This window comes from Zychaea mexicana (assembly GCF_025766255.1).
Source record: "Zychaea mexicana strain RSA 1403 chromosome Unknown BDB00scaffold_13, whole genome shotgun sequence".
Lineage (NCBI taxonomy): Eukaryota > Fungi > Mucoromycota > Mucoromycetes > Mucorales > Lichtheimiaceae > Zychaea > Zychaea mexicana.
Window position 1 is genome coordinate 456,107 of NW_026516676.1, and position 23,687 is coordinate 479,793.

The window sequence follows — 23,687 nt, forward strand, 5'->3', positions numbered from 1 at the left end:
TAGAACACATTCTAGGAAGCAAGAAATGTATAAAACTTGATGCACGCCTTTGTATTCTAGTAGCAGTAATTACTAAAGCTTTTTAGATAGCATAATAAGCTACTTAATATGATTTTCTGCTGCCATGTCTACAGATCTTTGTAGAGCGCCAAATCGCTTATTAAAAAGCTTATGCTTTCGACCAAGAGTTTTATGAGTGCCAAATACAACAGGGCCTTCAAACTATACGATCTATGTACACCGACAGCTTTGTAAGTGCTTCTGAGCGGGCTATAAGGATATACATCCTATATTATTGTAAATGCATAGAGTTAGTATGTATTCAATAAAAACATCTATATATGCAGAAATTCGAGAAAAAAACTTACAGTTCTGTACACAAGCTTTCCTGGAATAACCTTGCGATGTTTGTCCCTGCGAGCAATCTCCTGATAGTGTGTATGTACCCACTTTTGCGACTCCAAGCGTATATACGACTCATGCAGGTTGCGATACACTGTTTCTTCAGAATTGGTCAAGAAGAACGAAAGCCGAATTAGCTTTATGACCCTTCTGAAGCAGAGTTGCGGTTGCGGTTGCGCCTGCGGAGTTGCACAAACTACATCATCACATTGCTTCCTCTTTCAGCTGATAGAAGCTGTCGTTTGGAAGTTGACGATGATTTTGAGCAAATGGTGCATCCCCGTCTCATTTACGCTTTTACAAGGATGCAAAATACGATATTTAACAAGAAACAGAAAAAAAAAGAATATCAGAGACATAACTAGCTTAAAAGCTTCTCCCATCCTTGTGGACACAGCTCCCGGATGATGCTGTTTTCATGCTTGAAAACTACATTTCTGGGGCCATTGGTAATCCCTCTCGTCGCTCTCAGCGGCTAGGATATTATCTTTGGCTTTGCTGGCGACGAAAAGCTCGCGGGGACGCTTTCAACGACCTGAATACATGTTTAGAAGGATGTGACGCATAGTAACCAGCAAAAGGATGCGCAAGTCTCGTACTTCAGAAGTTGATAGAGCAGAAGTGTTGCCGTCGTAGGTCAATTCCAGGCCACTTTCTATCGATGGCACCGACTACCACACAATCCAGTATTTTGCAACCCAAATTTCGGGGTACTGTAGTCACTGATTGGTATTTGATACAATGTTAGTCATGGTGGTCAAGGTGGTTGATTTCATTGTGCGCAGTAGAGAGAAAAGACCAACGGTTGGTGAATTGACAGCAGTCCGAAACAATGATGGTCCTTTTCAAGGGTCGACAACTTTCATGTCGATGGACTATGAGAGGAACGATATTTTTAGAGTTTGTGCGCTTATAAAATTTGCAAATTTATGAATAAATGGTGTGGGGAGCGATGTTTGCAGATATTGCTTATAGCTTTGAAGTAATAACGCTGGTATAATCTAATTACAAATGCAAAGTAAGGGTTCTGGTGGTTGGGGGAGAGTAATGGGCTTTTTTACATTCTACGAGCTTTTTTACAATCGTCTTCTCGTTCTTGGCCGTCTTCTTCATCGTCTTCTCGATGGGGCCTCTTGTTGCTGCCAGTTGCCTCAGCCATTTTCCTTGCCATAGCATCGATCATCAGCATGGAACCTACTTTTGTTCGGTTTTCTCGGAAAAGCTTGTCGTATGGTGGTTTTGCTAAACAGACAAGAAATGTTAACCAGCCATGACCTGACATATTACATAAACTTTCTATGGTTTATAGTATAACAACGGAGATTTGTACCTTGCCCAGGTGGGAAAAAGTACCATTCTGGCAGGAAATGGCGTGCATTCTTGGGTTCATGGCTGTAGACCAAATCCTCTAGCTCCTGACATCGTCGATATAGCGCTTCTTCATCTGTCACAAGAAGGCCTGCTTCTGGCTTGGTTGCTTGTATGGCACGGTTCAGTATTACTGCCTCACCAAATTGTGTTCTTTGGTTTGTTTTGAGATGAAGGTACATGAGGAGTGTCTTGGATGCAACTGTCTCCATGCTCTTTGCAAACGAAAATAACTGCTGTCGCTGTTCTTCGTTGTGGTCAAAGACGGCAAGATCTCGGATTTCTTGGGTAGATGGGACTGTAGAGCCTTGGAAAAGGTCTTTGCACACGGTGACGAGTAGATTGTTCCGGATATCCATGTCTCTAGGTGTTGACTTCTGAAAAAGAGGGTTGTTTGAGTTGTCCCAGCATTTCTCCCTTAGAAGGAATATATCAAAAATAAGTATGCAGACTACTCACAATGTACTTAAAAACACTCTCCAGAGAGATGTCTCGGAGGAAGTGCACCCAGGAATTAGGTTGGAATATGGCAGTATCGGTTCCTCTTGTCGCTTCAATCTCCTCTAAGCATCGGTGGGCTTTTTGCACACCAAGACCCTTTTCCAATGTCTTCATGATCTTGAAATCGTACGAGGAACTGCTGCACTTTTCGCTTTGTAAGTAAGTCAGAGCCCGCTACAGACAGGTAGTATTAGTCGACTGAATTATTCTTTTCCATACATAGGACGCATACATGTTGCTTTTATAATAAAATTAAACCTACAGTATACTCGCATCGGTCAAACAACCAGTAAGCAGTGACCAAGTTTGCATCCGCTTCAGATATATGAATGAGCGACGTGCTAGTTACTGCATCACCAGAATCGCGCAGACTGCTGTAATATCGAGCGAATGTATGTGCTTGGTAATTGGGTTGTTGTTTATCCGCCGGACGTGCAAGAAGCAGTGAAAATTTATCGCTCAAGTTGGGATAGTTTTTGTTATCTACGTATAAGAGGTGCATACAAGCATATCATTTCTCAGCAACAAACAAGAAACGATAAAGTGAAGCCCCTTCAGCATTTATCTCAAAGACACTTACATTCATGACCCAATAACTCTTGGAGTATCAGATCAATGAACAACTGTTCATTCACTGCTTCGTGTCGACGGATAGGTAACTGTTGCTGTTGTTGTTTTTGTTGTGTCATGGTAGGACTATATACAGGCACAATGCTTTTGTCGTAGTAATCGTCATCATTTTGGTAGTCGTTGTAGGAATCATCATAGTCAGGTTGCCGTTGTGAACTTGTTTCTGTTTCTTCTTGTATTGGCATTGGAACGTGCACGTAAGGTGATGATAAAGAACGGTGGTCTTCATCGCTGAGACGCAAAGGAGACGGGGATGTGCTGTCATAATCAAATGCAGGCAGCATTTTGGACGATGAGGTGGTACTGGATGATGGTGTTGTTGTAGCAAAGGTGGACCAGACTGTACTATTATCGGCGGATGTAAGGGTATGAGACGGTGACGTGTGTGGTTCTTGCTTTTGTTGACACGGTAGCAGTTTTTGCTGTGGTTGTGGTAATGACGGTGGTGACGGAGCCTTTTGAATAAAGTGCGCAGAAAAAGGTAAAGAATGAGGTAAGGAAAGCGCTGCTTGTTCCTCCACCAGCGGCATGGGGAAACGGTCATTCAATGCCGCAGGTACAACGCTTTGAGACTCCGGTTCAATCTTGCTGTCTGATTTATCCTCCTCCAATGCCAATTCGCTGCCGTCTTGCTCCAAATCAGAAAGCTGTTGCTCACAGATCGCCCGGGGTTCCTTGTGGTCCTTTCGGCATGAATTAGAATACTTAATGGGCAAACGTATAAATTTTCAGGTGGAAGACCTGAGGGTATAGATAAAGAAAGGAGAACCGGCTTGTTTCAATACACATACCGATTCCTCTGTTCCTGATGTATCTGGTGAAGCATCAACATCTCCTCTTCTCTTTTCAGTCATTCTTGGGCATCTTTCTTCGTCTTCCGAGGATATGGAAGTATCTGATGTCGGCTCAGCTGTAATAGACGGTACAATCTGCAATTCTGCTTCGTAATCAGGGTATTTGGAAGTAGTAATAGCTTTGTCGTTTTCAACTTCCATTAGGTGCGTTTCACTTTGATGGTATATTAATGCCTCGTCAACGAACTCGCCCTCTGTAGTATCATTCTCCAAAAGACCACCCTGAGATTCATCTTTAGCGCTAGCAATAGTTCCTTCTTCGTCTTCCATGAGCTCATCTTGTTCCTCCATGTCTATTGCCATCTCATTGTAGGGGCCGCTGTCCGCACCATGCGTTTCACTTTGTGGAGTTTCGGTAACAGTTGGGATTTCGCAAATAGCCGTTTGTTGTCGCTCGTCGACATGGGTTGCTTCTGTCGTAATCATCCCTTGTTCAACAACCTGCTGGAACGATTCACCAAGGACTGTTTCTTGTGACAGATGCTCATCACCAGTAAGTATCTCATCTGGTGCTGCATTAGTTACTTCTTGTACATAGTCCAGTTGTTGCTCCAAGGCAGCAATATCTCCAGCATCGTCCTGAGTTTTTTAATACCCACTGTTAGTATCTGTATTAATGTACCTTAGCTGCAAAAATATACATTAGACTTTACCCTTGGAAGCATATCTTGAGTATTAAAGCCACTTTGGCTTCCTTGCGTATCACCCAACTCTACACTAACGGCAGAGGCAGTCTGATATACATAGTGCATATAAAGATATCACGACTAGATTAGATTATATATATATTTGAAGGGAGAGGAGCCATACCGAGTCATAATCTGTTGTCGCTTGGGATTGGCTTTCTACAGAGGACCCTCGTGAATACTGGTTGGTGGTAGCCACCGTGAGTGAGCCCATGTTACTGAATCCACCCTGCTATCAATGAGTTTCGGTGGAAGCCGTTAATACGCGAATGATACATACATGTACATACTGGAGAAAGGTATACAGATATGATTTCCTCGTTTTACCTTAGACCCAGTTATTTTGTCCGTTATTTCGACGTTTCCACACGAATCGAATAACAGAAGACGATCGTTCCAAGACACATTAGAATCATTAGGGTTCTAATAAAGCGTGTAACAGTAAAGCTGTTAAATATACATAAAGATTACATTCCTGTCATCCTTTCTTTCATTTGGCCTTTTCTTTTACCTGAACAAGTCTCCGCTGTGTAAGTGCTAAACAGGTATCTTTAAACGGGTACGCATCCTGTTGTTTGATAGAACCAAAACGACAAAACAAGGTTATTGTTACTTACAGATGCATCTCAATGACCAATCAACACAATATTTTTCTCCCATTTCCTTACCAGGAGCCGTTCGGATCCAGGTATCGTCACTTCTAAATCTAGTTGTCCGTCATGAGACGATGAAATTGTATGACGAACAATCTCTGAGGCATTCCCACTGATAGCACGAAAAGCGATAATAACAGAATAACCCACGGTTGCTAAAATAGTATGATATTTCGTTCAGTCTACCAAAAGAGCGATAAGCCAAACCCTTACCAAAGCACCTAGCGTAGAAGCACTTTACCTGGAATCAATCGCATGGATGTAATTTCACACATTTCGTTCAGTTTGTTAGGACGAATTATGAAGAGCCACTTCTTCTTGTTATTGGCATAGAGCTCAATGATGTTGACGCACGCCTGTTTGTCGCAATTTTGTGTTCTATATCGGCGTGGAAATCAACATACTCATGTCCAGAAATCCACTAAAAGTTTTCAAAAAGAAAAAGAGAGAAAGAAAACTTACGTATTTCTTCCAACATCCAGCGACGAATCCTGACCGACAGCAAGGATGCATCTGGTTTCGTTATTAAAATCACGCAGCGCAGTGATATGTGTAATAGCGCCTTCAACCAGCGTTTGTTGTAGATAGAGAATCATGAAAAAGAAAACATTTTTATTAGCGTAGCAGATGACACGTCGATTATATACGCACGAATAAGAGTATAGGACAGATCCAAAAAGACAGCAAAAACGTTTTCTATTACTGTTAATCCTGCTATTCGCAATATACCTTCTTCATACGCAGTATGTCGCTTCAAACGGTTCGGTCTTTTTACATGAATCGTATCCAAGGAACATATCTTCAAGTGAATCAATAGACCGCGGATAGTGCCGGCAATTAAAAGCGCGTGGTTGAGATATACACGATCTTGGCTCTTCCGGCTATCGGTTGTATGAATGTTTGGAAGTATTAGCTCGACTGAAGTTACAGGTGCTCCATCAAGTTCTGATGCTTTAACCGTCGTTGAAGTCTACATTTGTAATAAGATACATTGTCAGAACCACTGATTGCAGCTTCTTTATTTTGACGCTTTGTCCCGTCTTTTCTTCCATCTCTTCTGTCACACCGCTCTCTTCTTACCGTGCGTACAACATCACCCTGAATAGGATATTCCAACATGATCACTCGGATAGAGCCATCTTGCATACCCAATGCCAAAATATGGCGCAAGACCTTGGTATGTTTTTTAAGCTCTTCCCCCGAACTTAATGGCTAGCATTTATATAGAGGTCAATTAATTAGCTCTCGCTTGTTGACTCAAAAAGTATATCTGGTATCTAATCCTATTTTACAACCTGATTTTTCTTTCTCGATGCCTTCTCTTTTATCTGATGTTGGCAGCATATTACTTACTACTTCCATAGGCACATGCATGATATTCAACGAGCAAATCACGCCGACTAACGGTTCATCCAAAGCAACGAGTTTCAGGCTTTCGGAAACAACATTAAACCAAAATATAGCATTGTGTCCATTCTTTTCTTCCTTCTCGTGGGAAGAACTGGCTACGATGATCAAGACGGGGTTGCCTTTGTAAGCGCAGCTTAATACATGCTTGACCTGTTATTATACGTGTGTATAGTTTTGTTTGCTTAAGTATATACTATTCATAGATAGCTCCACTTTATATTGTTATGCAACATACGAGATCTAGATAACTTACTTGTTTGACGAGAGTCAACCGATTAAGATCTTCAAGACTGACTTGTAACACACTTGCTGTTGTTGCTTTTTCGTTCTTCAAAATGTCGTTGTCGTTGTCTTTGTTATTGTTGCGGAAAACTTGTACCGAATCGTCGTTAAAGCAAAAATACATGTTTGGATTTCTGTTGCCACCACTGTTCCGTACGGTGGTAATACTGCTGCCAACATTATTACCACAGTTCTCGTTCTCGGTGACAAAAGGATCAAAGAATCCACCGGAGACAGCAGCAGCTTTAGAGATGGTTTCTTCGTTGCCCGAGCTCATCGCTTGCTTGATTGCGAAGGTGGAGGGGTTGTGAAGAGAATATAAAATTCCTTTTTCTCCTACAAGTTGATGCCCAGGAGAGAGAGGTGGATTTTGATAGAATTACTACAATTAAACAAGAATTGTCACTTTGGGAGAAAGAGAACGATCCGCAGGTGTGTGTGTGTGTGTGTGAAACGTTCGCTGTTGCTGCTCGCCATTTCCCCGCTCGTCGCGCATAACGGCGTGTGTACAGATGGACAAAGAAATTATAAGATAAACTAAGCTGCTATGAACATGTTAAGAACTCGTAATATCTCTAATATAATACTGTGGGAGTCGATATCGCTTACTTCCCATCGCAAAGATAAATAAACAACAGAACATATGAATATAAAAAAGAACGAAAGGCTCTTTTTCGGCTATCATCCTTCCAGCTTTCTTTCAGCATGGCTTCTTTCAGCATGGCTTCTCAAACAGAACCATCTCATCATAAGCACAGCAAGTATATCCTCATCAGTAACTGTGAATCGTATGTTGGCCATGCCTTGGCACACCATCTTGCGAGTGAACTTATGCTCCGACCTGGCATGATGAAGAAACACTGGCGTGTTCGTGCCCTGTGTCACAACTTGCAAGGAATGGAAGACTTGATCCAAGCTGGTGTCGATGTCCAGGTACAACTTACATACACACCTTCATTTTATCTCGTCTCATTTGTGTTACCGAAGCTAATGATAATCTTACAACGATACGCTGCTGTTGTCATCGTCTTCTCGTGAATATGGTAGCAAGTCAATTATCAAGACGAAATGATGCTTCGCAGCCAAATGAAGCACGTCCGCTCGCTTATCATTACAATGGGCACCAATGAAAGCCGTGTTACAGACACCATCAAAGTCATCACTGTTGCCAGCTCGGAAAAGGTGAAACGCGTACAAATGATCTCCTGCACCGGATGCCAATATGCCGAGTCGGAACAATCACCCATGGGCCAGTACCATATGCTTGAGCAACTTATGCGCAGTACGTTTGCCTATGGCCGCTGGTGCGTGTTTCGTCTTACATTCATGAACCAAGGTTTTTACTTTTGGAAAGACATGATTGAGCATAGCGGAAAGATTGGCATGTCTATGTCCGAGACCACGCAGTTTACGACTATCAGTATCCAAGACGTGTGTGACGCTTTGGCCACTCTGGTGCTCAGTCCTAAGAAGCAAGATATAGAAGGCAGTAGTCTCCTTGCTGTCGACGACGACGAGGATGATGAAGAGAATCCTGAGCATCTTAAACGCATATATGAGCTGACAGGTCAATGCCCGTACACTGGAGAATTCGCGGCCAGAAAACTCAACGAAGCACTCGGTGCCGAAGAAGGTGAAATCCAGTACGAAGAAATGAGCGAGGAAGAGTTGCGTGAATACCTGCATCGCATGTCTGCTAGACCCAACCAAGCAGATCCACCAGGGCTGGTGCCTGATCCTCATCGATACCTTAATGAGCAAGCCATTAATATTATGCTCGACTGGTTCAAGATACTAGAGCGTACGGGGATGGGCCAAAAAGTGACCGACGACATACGTGATCTGACCGGAAGAGAGCCAAAGGATCTTGGCCAATTCTTTATTGAGAACCGTAACGAGTTCAGACGCCCTTCGAAATAGCAATAGCAGTAGCAAGAGTACGAATTTAGTAGAAGTTGTAGTAGTAGCAACTTTAGTATCGTAAAATGAAAATATGAAAGAATATAAGCAAGTTATTCTTGTGAGATCATCTTCCTTGTCTCCTCCAACAGTCAAATGAAGAGTCCAATGTATTTTTCAACTATTAAGTGACACCGGGTAGGGGGCGGTATATTGTAAGGTGAAAGCGTTACATTCTGTGAGGTAGTATGGTGTTGGTGGCTAGTATGGTGATATCTTTATTCGTAGTCGTCGTTGTTTTTATAGACGATATCCTCCACCAAGTATTGTGGAAACGATAGAGTAACGTCAAGAGTAGTAGCGATGGTAAGCCTTTATTGACATTATTTCAAAGAAGTGGTTTCAAAAAGAAGTAAAACTGGACAAACAGAAAGGATGTATTTGATTATATATACAGTAATATTAATGATGGTAGATGTTTTCTCTTTAGAGGCAATCCACCAAAACTGAGGAAGAGGATTACACACAAAAATCGCTTTTTTGTTATCTAGTCTCTAGTCTATTGACCTCAAACCATTCGCCACTTTTAGCATCCAATGTCTGGATGTAAAATTGTTGTAAACCATCCACGGCTCGCTCTTCAGCTTGGATGCGTGTTAAATTCTTTCGCGCTTGCTTCCCCTTGATCCAAAGATCTTCTTGCTCTTGCTGTTTTTGAATTGACTGGAACGAGCGTGCGAATTGCTGCTCTTCTTGCGAATGCTGTCTCGTCATGGATGCATACTTGCTGCGTCGGATAGGTGTAAATGAAAACCCAGCACCCAAGCTACGTTCAGGTTTAAATAAGTCGTCTTCTTGCCCCGAGTCCTCACTACTTCGTCGTCTGGGATCGCTCAAAGTAAGGTCGAGCTCATCCTTGGATATATAGCTACACATACCGATGATCAGTATATACAATTATTAAACTCTTCGCTCATTTTGTCTTTTTTTCGGTTACTAATTACATTTTCTTTCCTTTGGACCCATCGTCTAACACTCCAGTACTCGATGAACCTTGGTCAAGTATGTTTTTCGCTGTCCTCTTCGTATCGATATTACTTGAAGTACCGGAGCTGGGAGAAGAAATAGTGGTAGTAGCTCCAGTACCGCTGGTACTGGTGCCGGCGTTGGCGCTCTCTTTTGCCAAAGACGATGACTCTGGACCCGGTCGCCCCATCTCTGCCGGCGAAGGAGCGGGAACATTTGCCACCTTGCCCCATACTGGCTTTGGTGTTGCTGCTGCCGCTGCTGCTGCTAATTCCTGCTGCTGTAACTTCCTTCTTTCTTTCTGAGAGAGCTTTTTTGAAACATGCGGTGGAGATGGCTAAGACATATAATATGTGCATTAGATCAAAATTATAAAGTGCAACGCTGTTTATACTTCATTTACCTTGCCGAAGGAGGGCGGTGGCGTCGACGACAGCTCGGACGGTTTAGGATGTTGATCCAATACTTCCCGTAAAGATACCTTGGATCTATGGTATATTCATGCATGTCAGACAAATAGATCACCGTTGAAGGGTTAAAAGATCATCATGACTTACTCTAAAGATCCAAGGGACATGGCTGGTGTTGGTGCCCATCCTTGCCAGCTCGTTGTTGTCGCTGTCGTAATGTTGTGAGTACCCTGTTGCTGGCGACGACTATTCTTGCTCTCAGGCGGTAGATATTTGGAGCTCGATTTCTTTTTGTCGACTTTGTGCTGATCTTCATCCATGGCAAATACACCTTCACCCTCTTCACTCCTGGGAGTCAGTGGGGACGCTGGTGTTTCTGGAAGCACAGTCACCAGTGTTTCGTAATAGCTGCTCACAATGGGAGTCTCTTCGCGTGACAGCGTATACAGAGACGACCCAAACTCTTCATCTGTATCTTCTTCACCGGTGATAGGAGCCGGTGACGATAACATGACATTTCGCACTGACGGTAACTGATATGCTTGGCAGTAGCGAACATGTCGCTCGAGCTCCTGGATTACCTGTGGTTCTATGCCTTCGAGCATACTACATGCATTTAACAAACAATCATCAGCCATCCGCCTCAAAATAGCATGCCATCACACACCCAGAACCTGATCAGATGATTTGATTACCCGCTAGTCAAAAAGATATCCAGATTTGCTGCAATAAAATCAAGGCACGCATCCTTAAGCCAGTTGGCCAAGTAGAGATCCGCCGATTCGAGTAAATGGCTAGCCGTGCGTAGCTTCAAGAAGCGTACAAGCGCTCGCTCACATGACCGCTTTAACCGTGTAAGCAAGAGCTCGTCAGCGATACGTAATACATCTATTAAATAGTGCATCATTTCTTCGGGCGTTTCCTTATATAATCCACCAAACAGCTCGTTTTCGTCCATGTCCGCATACAAGTATTGTAATAGCGGCCGCATCAAGTCTTTTGATATATGCGTCATTTGTACATGTACCAACGGATCTTCTGATGAAATCTGCTCGCGCCTGGCTTCCATCCATACCGACCGTGGTTCAAACAGTGCCTCGAAGAAAGGACATCGTTGTCGAAGAACCACTTCGTGGCATAGAACGCTGTGCCCATCTTTGAGATCCAACACAACATCACACCCATGCTGCTCGTCAAGCAATCGCAACATATCCATTTTTAGGCTGGGTCGTGGCGTATTACCATACGCCAGTGATGCCGAGTCAAGTAATATCTCCATATCGAAAAGTGTCGCTAGCATAATCAAGTCTTTTTGGACCATCGTAGCCGTTGGAATAATAGCTTTGTTGTTGTTGTTGATGCTGAGATTTGGCTGCTTATAATACGCATTCATTGGGTGTATATATGTGTCGGTATATATATAGTCGCAGAATAGCAGCATAGCTGCTGCACTGATGGGTTGTCGGATGCGGATTTCGACGCGTTTTTGACTGGATGTCCAAATGATCTTGATATGGTCCGACTGAATCACCTTTCCTTTATCCTTGAACAATCGCTTGAAGAGTGGGCTGCGACTGATTAAGATGGAGCTATGGCAAAACATTGGACTGTGTGTTTCGGATACGAATACCACATCGGCAGTGTTATCTTCAGACCCAATTACAACCGCTCGATCCCAGGCCTTAGTAACCGTGTCTTTAAGCCGCTCCTTGTAATCGCGAACGATAGCCTTTTCTTGTACGACAACATCTTCAGCATCAGGGCCATTATCCATAACTTGCGTTTTATGATACAGCAGTTCAAGATCGGCTCCTTTTTCTCGTTCTAGCCGCTTTACATCGCGCTCGAGTTGATCAGATACCATGACATGCGGTAACGACGACGCCAAATCGTCTGCAAAAGTCGATCGTTCCCCGAACATTTTTTTGGGTGTTACTTCTGAGCGAATAGCAGCAAACGCGTTGCTCGGGCTTGCGCAAACTTGGATGCACCGTTGGAGCTTAGGGATTATGCGATATTTGTAGCCATCTTTCGTCGGGCTTCCGACAAATACTTGTCCAGATACAGTACAGACGATGAGTTCTCCGTGATGACCCAGACTAGCATCAACTGCGGCCAAGTGCGGCTTTTTCAAATCCCAAACACGCTTTGGAGAGCTGACGATGGCTGATTGCTTTTGCGACGACGATGACGACGATTTTCCTTTGTCTGCTTGCTTTGATGAGCTTGGCCGGCAAGTCCAAAGATAAATCTCGCCCAAGTTCGATATCGCTCCCAGATACTCATCACCACTTTGCAACAGCTTGACCATGTAATGGCTTGCACTTGTATATACTTGCATGTTAACCGGAAATCGGTTTGTTGGAAAACTGTTTGAAAAACTCATCTTTAGCTATTTTATATCCACTATTGTACGACTAAAGAGAAAATTACTTACATGACTTTCTGTTGAGTGTGATTGCATAGCAACAAAACTTCTTTGGATTCTAAAAGCACTGCTGTGGCATATTCCTAAGATAAAATTTACACACATGGATTAACAGAGAAACTTTTCCTGACTATCACTAGTAGGTCCACTTACCATTGCAACCACTTGCTTGATTCGATTGTTAAGTGCGATCTTTCTTGGAGTGGATTGACGAATATCGTCGCCAGCCGCATGGTATCCTTTTCAATCTATTTAATAAAATAGCGATCATAATCGATAGAGTATAAAACAATCTATACTTACCCAGCTGGCCTCTGTTATAACCAAATGTGAATAAGTCGGTTTGCGTGAAGACTACGGAATGCACTGTGGATGCTGCAGCGCCAACGATTTCCTGTCTTTTCAAACTCGGTGCCTGAATTTTGCGTGGTACGAGCTGCTGCATATCCTCGGTCTCGTAGCCTAACATTATCGCGAGTGTAGTGATGCCATAAAATGTACGTTTATGTAAGAGATTACTTGCATTATGACCACACACAGGCGCAAACACACAAACATCATACCCATTACGACACTATGAGACTTTTATAATGATAGCGTTCATACCTAACTGGCCATACTCATTACTTCCAAAAGTAATGACACTTCCGCGTACCGAAACTGCAACTGTATGATCTCTTCCGAGCGCGACAGCCATAATACGCTCAGGCCATTGAACCGGCTTTGGCACCAATTGAGCATCTGCTTCACTTCCTGTACCCAGCCGTCCTCCCCGTCCGAATCCACACAAAAGCAGATTATGCTTTTTTTCGCTCGTCAACACGGCCATATGATTCTTTGACATTTTCACCGATTCCATCAATACTGTCGTACGTTGCATAATTTGGCCAGTTCGCTGTGATTCCAGCTCCAAATGGACGTGTTCTGGATACGTTCTGTTTTCGGAATCCCGGTGGCCTAGCAAGTAATTGGTGTTGCTGCCCCAGGAGTACAAATCCGTACCACCCGACCCTATCATTTTTTTGCTGGATCCAACCACATCTTTGAGTCCTGCTGTGTCTTCATCGTCGTCGTTGTTAAATTTATCGTCTTTCTCTAAATCGATACTTTTCGGTACAGGGAAATTGTGTAATGTGATCGACATAAGCTCGAGCGGTCGAATCCCTTCCCAATCTTTAATATTGAGATCTGCATCGCCACGTTGAAGTAAGAAGAGTGCAATTTCAAGGTTGCCCAGATACAGCGATCTAGATATAACATATAACATACATGTCAGCACGGCAGTGGGAGACAAGGAAGCAAGCAAAGACAAAATACATGGCCCGACTTGCAGAGGCTGGAAGGTGGATGTAAGGAAAAATGGATAAGTAGAGAAATAACTTGCCTATGAAGTGCTGTCCAGCCATTTTCGCGATCTTGAATATTAATATTGACGAGAGGACACGCTATCAAGATTTTTGCGATCTCTGTTCGATTCCATGTTGCTGCACAGTGTAATGCTGTTCGTCCGCGTATGGATCGTTTATTTAGGTTGAATTGCCTTTGTCCTGTTGCTTTGGTATAACGCTGTAAAAGTTGGCGATAATGGTGTTGTTGTTGTTGTGGTTGTTGCTGAGGTGAATGCTGATAATCGTGGTAGTTGTTAATATTGGCAGCCGTAGTACTATTAACGCTGGCAGGTGGAGTCGTCGTGCTGATAATACTGGTGGTACCGGCGGATGCCAGTTGTACGAGATCTCGAACGGTGTCTACATTGTTATCTCTTACAGCCTTGAAGATCGAAAGCATCTGATTCACAAAAGGGTTTCAGATATTAAAGTATATAGGGCGAAAAAGAGAGGGACTAGAACGAAAGGACAACCGGCGAACAGGGAATGATGCATGCCGCAGTGCGTGATGAGTTTTTTCGGTGTGCTGCGATTTTGAAATTTGATTTGTTGATTTGCTTTGGGTTTCGGAATTCAGGCTATTCCCTTGCATAGGCACCGCATTACCAGTCGCGTAGCAAGTGAATTGCTACTGTACATTTTACAGCTGCTCTTTACTGTAGTTTAATGCGATCTATCGTTTAATAATGACAACTTGCCGTACTACTGAGAAAGCTTACACCTTCTTTATAATGAGCTTTTCGGTCTGCTTTTCGACTTAACTGCGAACGAGCGGTGATAACGACGAATCTGTGTACGGCACAAGCCAATGCTGCTTAACGCGCACTAATCTGTATGTAGCACATGGTACACCGTGCCTATCGTTTTGGAGAATACACACCCTAAATCCCATCAGAATTGAGTAATCCCGAAGTCTGACCCACATTTTAAAACAGGAGATGGGTACCATCGAATATGTTATCAATGGTACATAGAGAACGTCGCTTAATATATAATTACTGGCAAAAACATCTTACAAGTGCTGACACCAGTGCCTTCAGGTAACAGAATTGGCCTTTTAGATGTGAAAATGTTAAAGGATATATCATGCGCATTTGACGGTTAAAAATCTAATAACGAGATAACGAGCCGCACGAGCGGACAGAAATCTAGGCATTAATACAGTATACAGCGAAGTAAAAAAAGGATCAAAGTCCCAAGGCGTGCGTATGCGACATTCGGTAATGCAAAAAAAGACCTTTTTTTTATTATTACTATCAAGTTACAAGGTATCAAGATTGTACGGGACAATAAAAAACTTTAGCCCACGATGATATCATTTCTACAGATTCTTTATATAGTCCATGACCTTCTAAGTATATGGTAGAGCATATCTTTCACAAAGCAAAACCTATTGCATGACCCTCTTTCAATTGTTTTTCTTCATAGTATCGGAAGCAGTAGCCTCTTGCTGTTTGGACCGATTTAAGCAATATCCCAAGAAGACGGCAGGGATTGCGAACAAAAGTGGTACGACTACGCCGGTCAACAGTGGTCGGACACTGTCGTTCTGCTCCACCATAAATGTATAAATGGGTGGCATAATCCTCGGTGAAGTAAGATGCATAGTAAGGATCGAGCCAACAGTAACGAGCGTCCACAGATCCTTGGGCGAATAAAGTCCACCAAATATGCAAAGTGCAGCCTCCAAATAAAAGGCTGCTTTAGGATTCGTTTCCATAAGTCCTGTGCCACCAACGATAACCCTGCTTATGGGATCAAGAGGCAAGTCATGTCCATGAACGAGCCAATCCGTAACGAAATGAGAAAACGACGCGACGAAACCGGGGAAAAACAAGGATGCTGACTTTTGGCTCCGTCGAGTAGCTGCAGTAGCAATGTATCCATAGAGAACGGATAAAAGAGCGGCACCAACCAAGCTGTGAGTATAGTCGCAACGGAGCATTATAGGTCCTAGTGCGCCGGCTTGATCGTCCGGAAGCTTTGAGATACCCTCCAAATCAACGAATGCGAATAGGCCGTGCATTATATCGAGGAAAGCGACACCGAAACATAATATATTGGGCGATGACTCAGGGAACCATTCACGGAATAGCAGTGCTAGTGAGAAATGGCCAGCAAACATTCTTGTACAAAATCTGTGAAGGATGTAATAACTTACAGATTTATATATTCATCTATTCGTGTGTGTCACCTATTTTGTTGTTTTTTACTATTTTGAGTCAAATGCTTCAGCCTGCTGGGTTTTAGCAGTGCTTGGCCTTAGTAATTATTGAGGAATTAAAAAAGCACGCAATACACTTTCCAGAAATCACGATGAAGAAGTTCCTGAAATGCCCAGAGTCTAATATACGACGGCGGTAAAACTGATACGTGTGTGATTAAGCTCAAATGAGATGAGCGATGTGGGGCACGCATGAGTTATAACTAGAGTCTTTTTGTTATTACGTGCGTAGTTGAATAAAACTGGCACATCAGAGGGAACTATAGGTAGCAACCATTGTGCTACAAAGCGGGAGGGAGAACGAAGGTTGCTGATTTGGCTGGAGTTCCTGACGTGAGAAAATGAGCCACGAATATGAAGCTCGCCAAAAAATGAAGGGACCTGTTACAGATGATGAGAAATCGAAACAGATGGTTACACTTGCCTGCGATGTTTGTAATAGTGTAATAATAAGCATGAGTATCTTTCGGAGACTTTACTGCTTTTCCAAACAGTAAAAAAACCGTGGAAAGTTCAAGAAAGCACACAAAGAAGTCAAAACAGGCCTTACTAGCTACCCAAGAGAATGGATCCGCTTTGCTCATTTCACTTTATAAAGCATCTTCATATAGTAATGTCATATAGACGCCCGCATTAATAAAGTGATACTTAAGTACGCAACGCAACCATTTAACACACCTTTTTTGTACTGGACGGTTCTTCTCCTGTAACTACGTAGAACTGCTTTCACATTTTCATCCATCCAGTCTCATTTGACCTAACGATAACTACACGAGTTCCGAAAACATTGGATGGTTATCCGTTGAAAGTCGTCCATCAGCGACGTCGGTTATAAGAGGCTAGGAAGAGTAAGGTATAAAAACAGACGCAGGCAAAAGCATTGTTTGTACTATTTCTGTTTCGGCAGAGCTAAACGTGTAATTTTTAAGGTTAGTGAGACGGGGCCGGAAACACTATTGATTCGGTTAACAGGAAGTCTGATTATAATCTCTGTGTACGCGCCGGTAGGTGTGTGCTTTCTCGCTTCTTTATGTAGCTTTTATTTTTTACAAAGGTATCCCTTCCCCAAATGTCGTAATCCCAGAAGATGTTTGCGAAGCTGCTTGTGGTCATTGGGACTTCGAGGCATCATGCATAAAAGTCGTCGACCCTTGAAAAGGTTCATCATTGTTTCCGGATGCTGTCGATTCATCAACCGTTGGTCTTTTTCCTCTCTCCCATTACTGCGCACAATGGAATTGACTACATATCTCGATCACCATGAACAGCATCTATCACATTTTGAAAGCTTTTTTTTAAAGATTATGCGCCAATCGGTGAATGCATTATCTCGAATATTGGTGTTTTTTTGAATTTCAAGAGCTCTTTTGGTCTAGCGAAATATTGGATCATGCGGTAGTCGGTGCCACCGATCACGAAAATGGCCTGAAATTGGTCAAGCACGACAGCACCTCTGCTCAAAATATGTGTTGGTTCCCTTTTGCTGGTTACTATGGGTCATATTCTTCTTACCATGTATATAGGTCGTTGAATGCGTCCAGTGCGAGCTTTTCGCCGTCAATGAAGCCAATGATAAAATCCTGACCACTGGGGCCTACTCGGTAAGTATGATATTAGTTATAACTGAAATCAATCTGCCTACCCAGAACCGCACATCTGTACGATTTGCTCAGTAGCTCGAAGCTATATAAAAAAAACTCTGCAGAGCATCGAATGAGAATAGCAATGATCAAAGAATAGCTGTCAAGCATGAAATCACAATTGTGTTCATAAGGATGGGAGGAGCTTTAAACTCGTGGCTATGTCACTGATCTTCTTTTATTAATTAACGTATTTTGCATCCCTTTTAAACGTTGGTAAAACAGTGGTGCGCCATTTGATCAAATTCACTGTCGTGCATGTACGACTTTGAAATGACAGCTTATATCGATTGACAGGTATACCTTTTTTGTGCAAATAAGGAGGTAGATTGGAGGCGCTTTTCATGCATTGTCTAACAAATGCTCATAAAGTTTTTTGTATAGTAAGTTTCTTCTCGAATTGCTGCAGTATGGGTGCTTTAAACTAGCTCTGTACATAAATAAGAACATAAGCATTGCTATCTTCATTGCCCACTCAGAAGTACTCTCAATAAACTGTCGGTAATTTTGGATCGTATAGTCTTGAAGACTTTATGCACTGTATTTGGCATTTGTAAGAACCCTTGGTCAAAAGTACAAGGGCTTTGTAGAGCTCTTGGTGTCCTTCCACAATGAATGCAAGTAAAAAAATGTAACCTAAGGTTCCGTAATTAGAATATCAAAAATGGCCAAGATATGGTTCATATAGCAAATGTGCAGCCGTGGTACATTTCATACATGGCAACAAGAAATTGATCATGAGTAGCTTGCTATGCCATCCATAAAACTATAATAACTATTGCTGTTAATATATTAAGTCGTACACCGACTCTTACTCTGTTTCCTGCTTCGTCGAATGTGTTACAGAAGCGCGATAGCTTGTCTTAATGCTTACAAGAACTTGTTTCTTTAATACATACATTATGCAGAAATATGTGAATGTACGACTGGAAAGGATGCGAAATAACAACGGGAGCTGTTGTGACACAGGACATAGATGGTCCTGGATAAAGCATGTGTTGCCATAAAACTGATACGACATTAATACCTTTAGTATTGAATTTAGCGCTTGCTCTTTCAAATAAATTTTGCAAGGCTTGAAAAACAGCTAATGCATTATTTCTCTAAGCTCAGTTTTACCTTAGAGGGGGATTATAGCAGCAGTTGTAGTCGTAGTAGCAGGAGTAACAACACTTATACTTTATATCTCTCAAACACTCCCTATCATGTGTTCGCTAAGCATCAGAAGAGTAAAAGTGTCCTAATATGGATATCACTTATGCTAATGTGGGATGCTGTATTATGCACACGTGGACTGGGACAGGACCGAAGGAAAAATTTGCATGTAACTGAGTACTAGTTATATGATACCGTCAAAAAGTACCCATGTGTATCTCTGAAAATGGATTAGGATGGTACTTAAAAATGGTTGAGTGGTATATCATGTACGTAAACTTTTGACTCGTCGAAGAGAGCAAGAGTTCCGAAAACAATTAGAATTGGGATATTTCGTTGCATGGTTGTATTAAAAGCTTGCAATAAATAAAGATGATAAAAATGACGATGATAATAATGATGATGACAACGACGAAGACGAACTTAAATTGGGAGAAGCGAAGCTGCTTGTCGACCCACATACGCACTGCCGTATCTTAATGTAGAAACGCCTCCAGGGATGTACGATCCGAAATACCTACACGATATTACAATTCAGCCAAGAGATTAATAAATCGCAGCACCACCACTCTTGTCCACCTTATAACGTGTGATAGTTTCCATCCTCTTTTCATCCCCTCCTTCTTTTGAATATACATGTATATGCACGCACCATACTAGAGCAATCAGCTGCAGAATAGCGAATATTATGGTAAGGACATAACTTCGTACCTAAACAAATCGCAAACGTTTTATAATTAGTAAAAAGAATGATTGAAAATACGGGATTCACGATAACCATTCTGCCCTCCCGTTCTCTCGATCTTTTCTCGGTACACATTCCAATCCATGACCGTATAATAATCGAATGCTACATACACCCAGCGAGAAATACAATGTCAATGCCATGGTGCCAGTGTAGGAAAGGGTAAACGGTAGTCGCTCCATGGTAAGCATATGCTTCAAATGGGCCATAGGACCTCGAAGCATAGCGATGCTGACAAGAATCAGAATACTTGCCACTAGAGTCAAGGTGATCAGTTACTGTAGATACTATCGTCAAACCTTAAGGGATAACATTCCGGTATATGATCCGTTTACTCACATGTGAACGTTGCAGCGAATTTGCCTGGGCTCAGAGGAACAATAGGCAAGAATAAAAAGAAAGCCTGCATAATATACATATATTGTTAGTACGCATAGTATGAAACATATACCACACTATTGCTGCCAAGTGTTTTATATTAAGGTGTAAGAGGAGGAGGATCACACGACCAGTTCACCACTACTTACGAGGAAGAAGCATGCTATGCCAAGAGCAAGACAGAGCGCAAATGCCATCACTCTCTACATAGATCACCAATTGATTTTCAGCAACTATATTGTTCATGATGCGGCATTAAATTGAAGAGTTACCTCAACACGGGACATTTGATACCAAGGTTCTTCTTCTTCATCGCCAGTTAAACCGACCGGAAGATAACCCTGGACACTGTTTGAAACATTCGAGAACATGTTGGAAGCGGAATCGCGGATCGTCGCAAAGGGATTGTTGTTGTTCGCTGGTGAGGTATCCGTAGGTAACGATATACGTGGGGATGACCGTGATAAGTTTAAGCCACGAAGGGAATTATGAAAGTTGTTTTGTGCTTGTTCACTCATGATGTATATACAATATTTCTGTGTGTGTCTGTGTGTGTCTGGAGTCGGAAAGGGTCCACACCCGAAGGAGGTCTGTGTGTGTAGATTGAGTCGCGGTGAGGGGTGCGCCACGTTTGATCATGCCCGGTAGAATAAATCTCCGGAAATTTACTTTTAGAACAAAACATTTCGCAGCAGTGCTCGCTTACTCCGGATAACGAAAGGCGCAAGTGACACGATCAAAGCGAATGTTTTCATGTCGATCAAAGAAGACAGATAAAGAAACGTGTGCTTTTGGCAAAAGAGAAACTGACTGCATATGTACACATGGATATATGGACGTGTGTAGCACCTGCAATATGCGATAGCCCCAAATCTTTCTTTGTGAGAGGGAAGGAGGAAATAGATGGCAATTGGGGTTATTGAAAGAAAAAGGCAATGGAAATCGAAAATAGCGTGTATCTTTAAAGCTTAGCAAGGTTGTTTTTCGTCTTGCTTGTCCAACTGAGTATCACACATCCAGCAGGGAGAGGACAACACAGAATGACAAAGTTGTTATCTACTTGTGTAACATTGATCTCCACAGTTACGGTTGAGCGGTCATCCAAATTCTATTCTGTAACGCAACTGTTTTTGGTAGGCACCGAGATAACAAGAGTGAGAGAGAGAGTCCGTAAAAGCCAGTTCCGGGTCGCCCGCTGTACAACTTCTTTCTTTTCTTCTCATGAACACGTTACAATCAGAGACCAACGATGTTACTGCAGCTGCAGCAACTCACGGCTGTCTTGTCCAAGCTGGCATTTTGGGCCAATTCTACCATGCACAAGCCGAAGACATTTTGACTGACGACGACCTATTGGATTTATTTCGCATTGTCAAGCAAATCTTGCGCAAAAAGCCAGATACCGACCGTGTAGCCAAACTGTTGTTTTGCGTGTCGTATGCATTGGGTGATAGCGTCAAGTTTAGCAAGGCTATCCACGATGATAGGATCGTGTTTCGCGACTGTAATCATCATATGGGTACTGTCGTGTTGCCACCAGGAACGAGTGCAACCTGTTGCAACGGCGGTGGTGTTGTAGTCAGCAACAACTCCAACAATAATAACAACAACAACAACCATAACAATGCTACGGCTCATACTGTCATGAGCGCCTCAAGTAACAGCAGTAGCAGTATTTCCAGCTACCCACAGCAACAGCAACAGCAACAGCAACAAGAGGACGATCAGTGGTCGTCTTCCACATCCCCATTATCGCGCCTATTTTCAAGTAGTGGTATTGATACCCCTGTCACTGAGAATGCCTCGACCGAATCTTTTCGAAGTTATACCCAGTTCCCTACACCCCCATCTCAATCGTCATCGTCTTCTCAACATCACCATCACCATCAACCACAGCCACAACCACAGTTACAACCGACTACTCCACAGCACCAACAACCTCAGCAGCTAACACAGCAACAGCAGGAAGATCCAATGCAAAAGTATCCTTATCTGCGTACGTTGCTAAGCAACGCGTTGACAGGAAACGCAAATGAAGTCTTGATGGAGCCCAAACAACGCGGATTCTATTACCAGGATGGCCAAATTGCGCGTGAGCCTGCATTGCTACAACGCTATGCGGAACAGGGCGTATTGACGCAAGCGTCCCTGATGCGGAAACGGAAACGACAGTTACCCGACTTTAATTTTCCATACGAGCTTGCCACTTTACCCGCACCAGCAAAAAAATCTAAAATGCCTCATCGGCATGGTGAATTTGAACAAAGACGTAAGTTGCTCTTTGGGGGGAGGCGCCAGTCTAGGACATGCGGGTGTGTGGATTGTGTAAATGTACGTGCGTATGTGTACCTGCACCTGCCTTTTATGGGGGTGGAGGAAGGGGTGTGGGAAAAATGTATGTCCAGACAAGTAGCAGTACCTAAAGGAGTGGATGACGAGACAAAGAAGAACGGGAAAACCTAAACATTCTCTATGATGCAGGCGACGAAATAATCAGCCGAATGCGAAGCATTACCTTGTCCGACCTAGAACAAAAAGCACAGCGTCTGACGGATGATTTCAGCTTAGCCATAGAGTACGCCCCTGAAGTGACCGCGGACCCTGATCGAACACCTGAAGAAGCTGCCGATCTTCTAGAGCCGGCGCTCCGCATTTTGACGATCCACTCGAATATGAAGCCGCATCTCGACAATGGCATGAATCAAAATGGTATTTACTACAACGCCGATTATTTCCGTCTGTACCTAGCCTTTGAGCAGTTCCAATCACGGTTTGCGCTCCTGTATCCGAACGAGGTGGTCAAGCTCAACGAAGAACAGCAGCAACTCCAACAGGAACAACAGCAACAACAGCAACAGAATGATACCATGAGCAACAGCAGCATAATAGTAGCTAACGCTGCGGATCGCGACCGGGAACGCAATGCCAATATGAAAGCCTACCGCGGCTGGGTTGAGCCATTATTGACCGAAACGAACTGGGCCGCATTCCGACGCAATATCGTGGTAGGCGAGCGTATGAAGCAGCTGACCCAAGTGGTCGGCCAGGGCATGCTTTTGATGACCAAGGAACTCAGTGGCTCCAAACTGCATCTGACGTTTACAAACAATGAATGGGAGGAGTTTATCAATGGTCTGAGCGAGGGCAAATGGGACCATACCATCAAGTGGGACAGTGAGCCGCTGGCTATGCGCGGTAAAGATGGCGAATCGATGCTCGTCACTGAGCTGCAGCGCAAGTTTGGAACACAACATTGGTTCGGTGCGGATGGTAAAGTCACGTCACAAGACCAACGAAGAGTGTCATTACGGAATAGTGCGCGTCAGTCCGTCGATTCTCCCTCTTTGTCTGCTTCATCGTCCTCCTCGCCGGTCGTCGAGGACAACCACCAACGGCAAAATCAATGATCACAATTGTAATAACAGTGGTAATAGTAATGATGCAAAAGTGATGACAGATAAGAGTGTTGTACAGATATTGATAAAAGATATACCAGAGTTTGTTTGCTTTCTTTATACTTTCGAAAGCTGTTATTAGTATTACTATTACGGATGACAATGATTATGATGGAGAGATTGACGGAATCGTCAGCTCTATGTGGAAATAGG

The 23,687-nt window shown here is 43.1% G+C and overlaps 6 protein-coding genes across 6 annotated transcripts; 2 read left to right on the forward strand and 4 right to left on the reverse strand.

Moving 5' to 3' along the window:
- Nucleotides 1–1,193: 1,193 nt before the first annotated feature.
- On the reverse strand, nt 1,194–5,895 carry BDB00DRAFT_103963 (uncharacterized protein). The gene is made up of 13 exons (XM_053116066.1): nt 5,557–5,895; nt 5,336–5,472; nt 5,110–5,249; nt 4,953–5,009; nt 4,769–4,864; nt 4,566–4,673; nt 4,409–4,489; nt 3,693–4,334; nt 2,852–3,575; nt 2,534–2,754; nt 2,230–2,445; nt 1,733–2,147; nt 1,194–1,644 (listed from the first exon to the last, which is right to left on the reverse strand). The coding sequence occupies exons 1-13, from the start codon at nt 5,688–5,690 to the stop codon at nt 1,460–1,462; spliced, it is 3,156 nt and encodes a 1,051-aa protein (XP_052982963.1). The 5' UTR covers nt 5,691–5,895; the 3' UTR covers nt 1,194–1,459.
- Nucleotides 5,896–7,506: 1,611 nt separating this feature from the next.
- On the forward strand, nt 7,507–8,727 carry BDB00DRAFT_926582 (uncharacterized protein; the record flags this gene model as incomplete). Its single annotated transcript, XM_053128847.1, has 2 exons — nt 7,507–7,719; nt 7,834–8,727. 2 exons carry the CDS (start codon nt 7,507–7,509, stop codon nt 8,704–8,706), a joined length of 1,086 nt encoding a protein of 361 aa, XP_052982964.1. The 3' UTR covers nt 8,707–8,727.
- A 318-nt stretch (nt 8,728–9,045) lies between these two features.
- Nucleotides 9,046–14,430, reverse strand: BDB00DRAFT_952741 (uncharacterized protein). Its single transcript, XM_053129605.1, has 10 exons — nt 13,934–14,430; nt 13,156–13,796; nt 12,853–13,011; nt 12,703–12,788; nt 12,559–12,632; nt 10,817–12,490; nt 10,269–10,727; nt 10,115–10,199; nt 9,690–10,048; nt 9,046–9,613 (listed from the first exon to the last, which is right to left on the reverse strand). The coding sequence occupies exons 1-10, from the start codon at nt 14,335–14,337 to the stop codon at nt 9,229–9,231; spliced, it is 4,326 nt and encodes a 1,441-aa protein (XP_052982965.1). The 5' UTR covers nt 14,338–14,430; the 3' UTR covers nt 9,046–9,228.
- Nucleotides 14,431–15,148: 718 nt separating this feature from the next.
- On the reverse strand, nt 15,149–16,067 carry BDB00DRAFT_808407 (uncharacterized protein). The gene has a single exon (XM_053122408.1). The coding sequence runs from the start codon at nt 16,060–16,062 to the stop codon at nt 15,346–15,348; it is 717 nt and encodes a 238-aa protein (XP_052982966.1). The 5' UTR covers nt 16,063–16,067; the 3' UTR covers nt 15,149–15,345.
- Nucleotides 16,068–19,379: 3,312 nt separating this feature from the next.
- Nucleotides 19,380–20,456, reverse strand: BDB00DRAFT_729061 (Got1/Sft2-like family-domain-containing protein; the record flags this gene model as incomplete). Its single annotated transcript, XM_053118283.1, has 6 exons — nt 19,380–19,473; nt 19,609–19,667; nt 19,815–19,957; nt 20,041–20,104; nt 20,229–20,282; nt 20,352–20,456. Coding segments are annotated over 6 exons (519 nt in total), but the record flags the coding sequence as incomplete, so codon positions are not given.
- A 701-nt stretch (nt 20,457–21,157) lies between these two features.
- On the forward strand, nt 21,158–23,580 carry BDB00DRAFT_808421 (uncharacterized protein). Its single transcript, XM_053122409.1, has 2 exons — nt 21,158–22,348; nt 22,561–23,580. Exons 1-2 carry the CDS (start codon nt 21,301–21,303, stop codon nt 23,484–23,486), a joined length of 1,974 nt encoding a protein of 657 aa, XP_052982968.1. The 5' UTR covers nt 21,158–21,300; the 3' UTR covers nt 23,487–23,580.
- The last annotated feature ends 107 nt before the right edge of the window (nt 23,581–23,687 follow it).

What these genes read in the sequence shown, in the direction of transcription:
- BDB00DRAFT_952741 (XM_053129605.1), bottom strand. Translation starts at nt 14,337, where the DNA reads ATGCTTTCGATCTTCAAGGCTGTAAGAGATAACAATGTAGACACCGTT. An exon ending in TTATAACAGAGGCCAGCTGG is followed by an intron (nt 12,789 to 12,852) that starts GTAAGTATAGAT and finishes TAGATTGAAAAG; the next exon opens with GATACCATGCGGCTGGCGAC. An exon ending in GGGTCCAAAGGAAAGAAAAT is followed by an intron (nt 9,614 to 9,689) that starts GTAATTAGTAAC and finishes CGGTATGTGTAG; the next exon opens with CTATATATCCAAGGATGAGC.
- BDB00DRAFT_808421 (XM_053122409.1), top strand. Translation starts at nt 21,301, where the DNA reads ATGAACACGTTACAATCAGAGACCAACGATGTTACTGCAGCTGCAGCA. An exon ending in TGGTGAATTTGAACAAAGAC is followed by an intron (nt 22,349 to 22,560) that starts GTAAGTTGCTCT and finishes TCTATGATGCAG; the next exon opens with GCGACGAAATAATCAGCCGA.
- BDB00DRAFT_808407 (XM_053122408.1), bottom strand. Translation starts at nt 16,062, where the DNA reads ATGTTTGCTGGCCATTTCTCACTAGCACTGCTATTCCGTGAATGGTTC.
- BDB00DRAFT_103963 (XM_053116066.1), bottom strand. Translation starts at nt 5,690, where the DNA reads ATGATTCTCTATCTACAACAAACGCTGGTTGAAGGCGCTATTACACAT. An exon ending in ACAAAATAACTGGGTCTAAG is followed by an intron (nt 4,674 to 4,768) that starts GTAAAACGAGGA and finishes ACTCATTGATAG; the next exon opens with CAGGGTGGATTCAGTAACAT. An exon ending in CGACAACAGATTATGACTCG is followed by an intron (nt 4,490 to 4,565) that starts GTATGGCTCCTC and finishes TATGTATATCAG; the next exon opens with ACTGCCTCTGCCGTTAGTGT.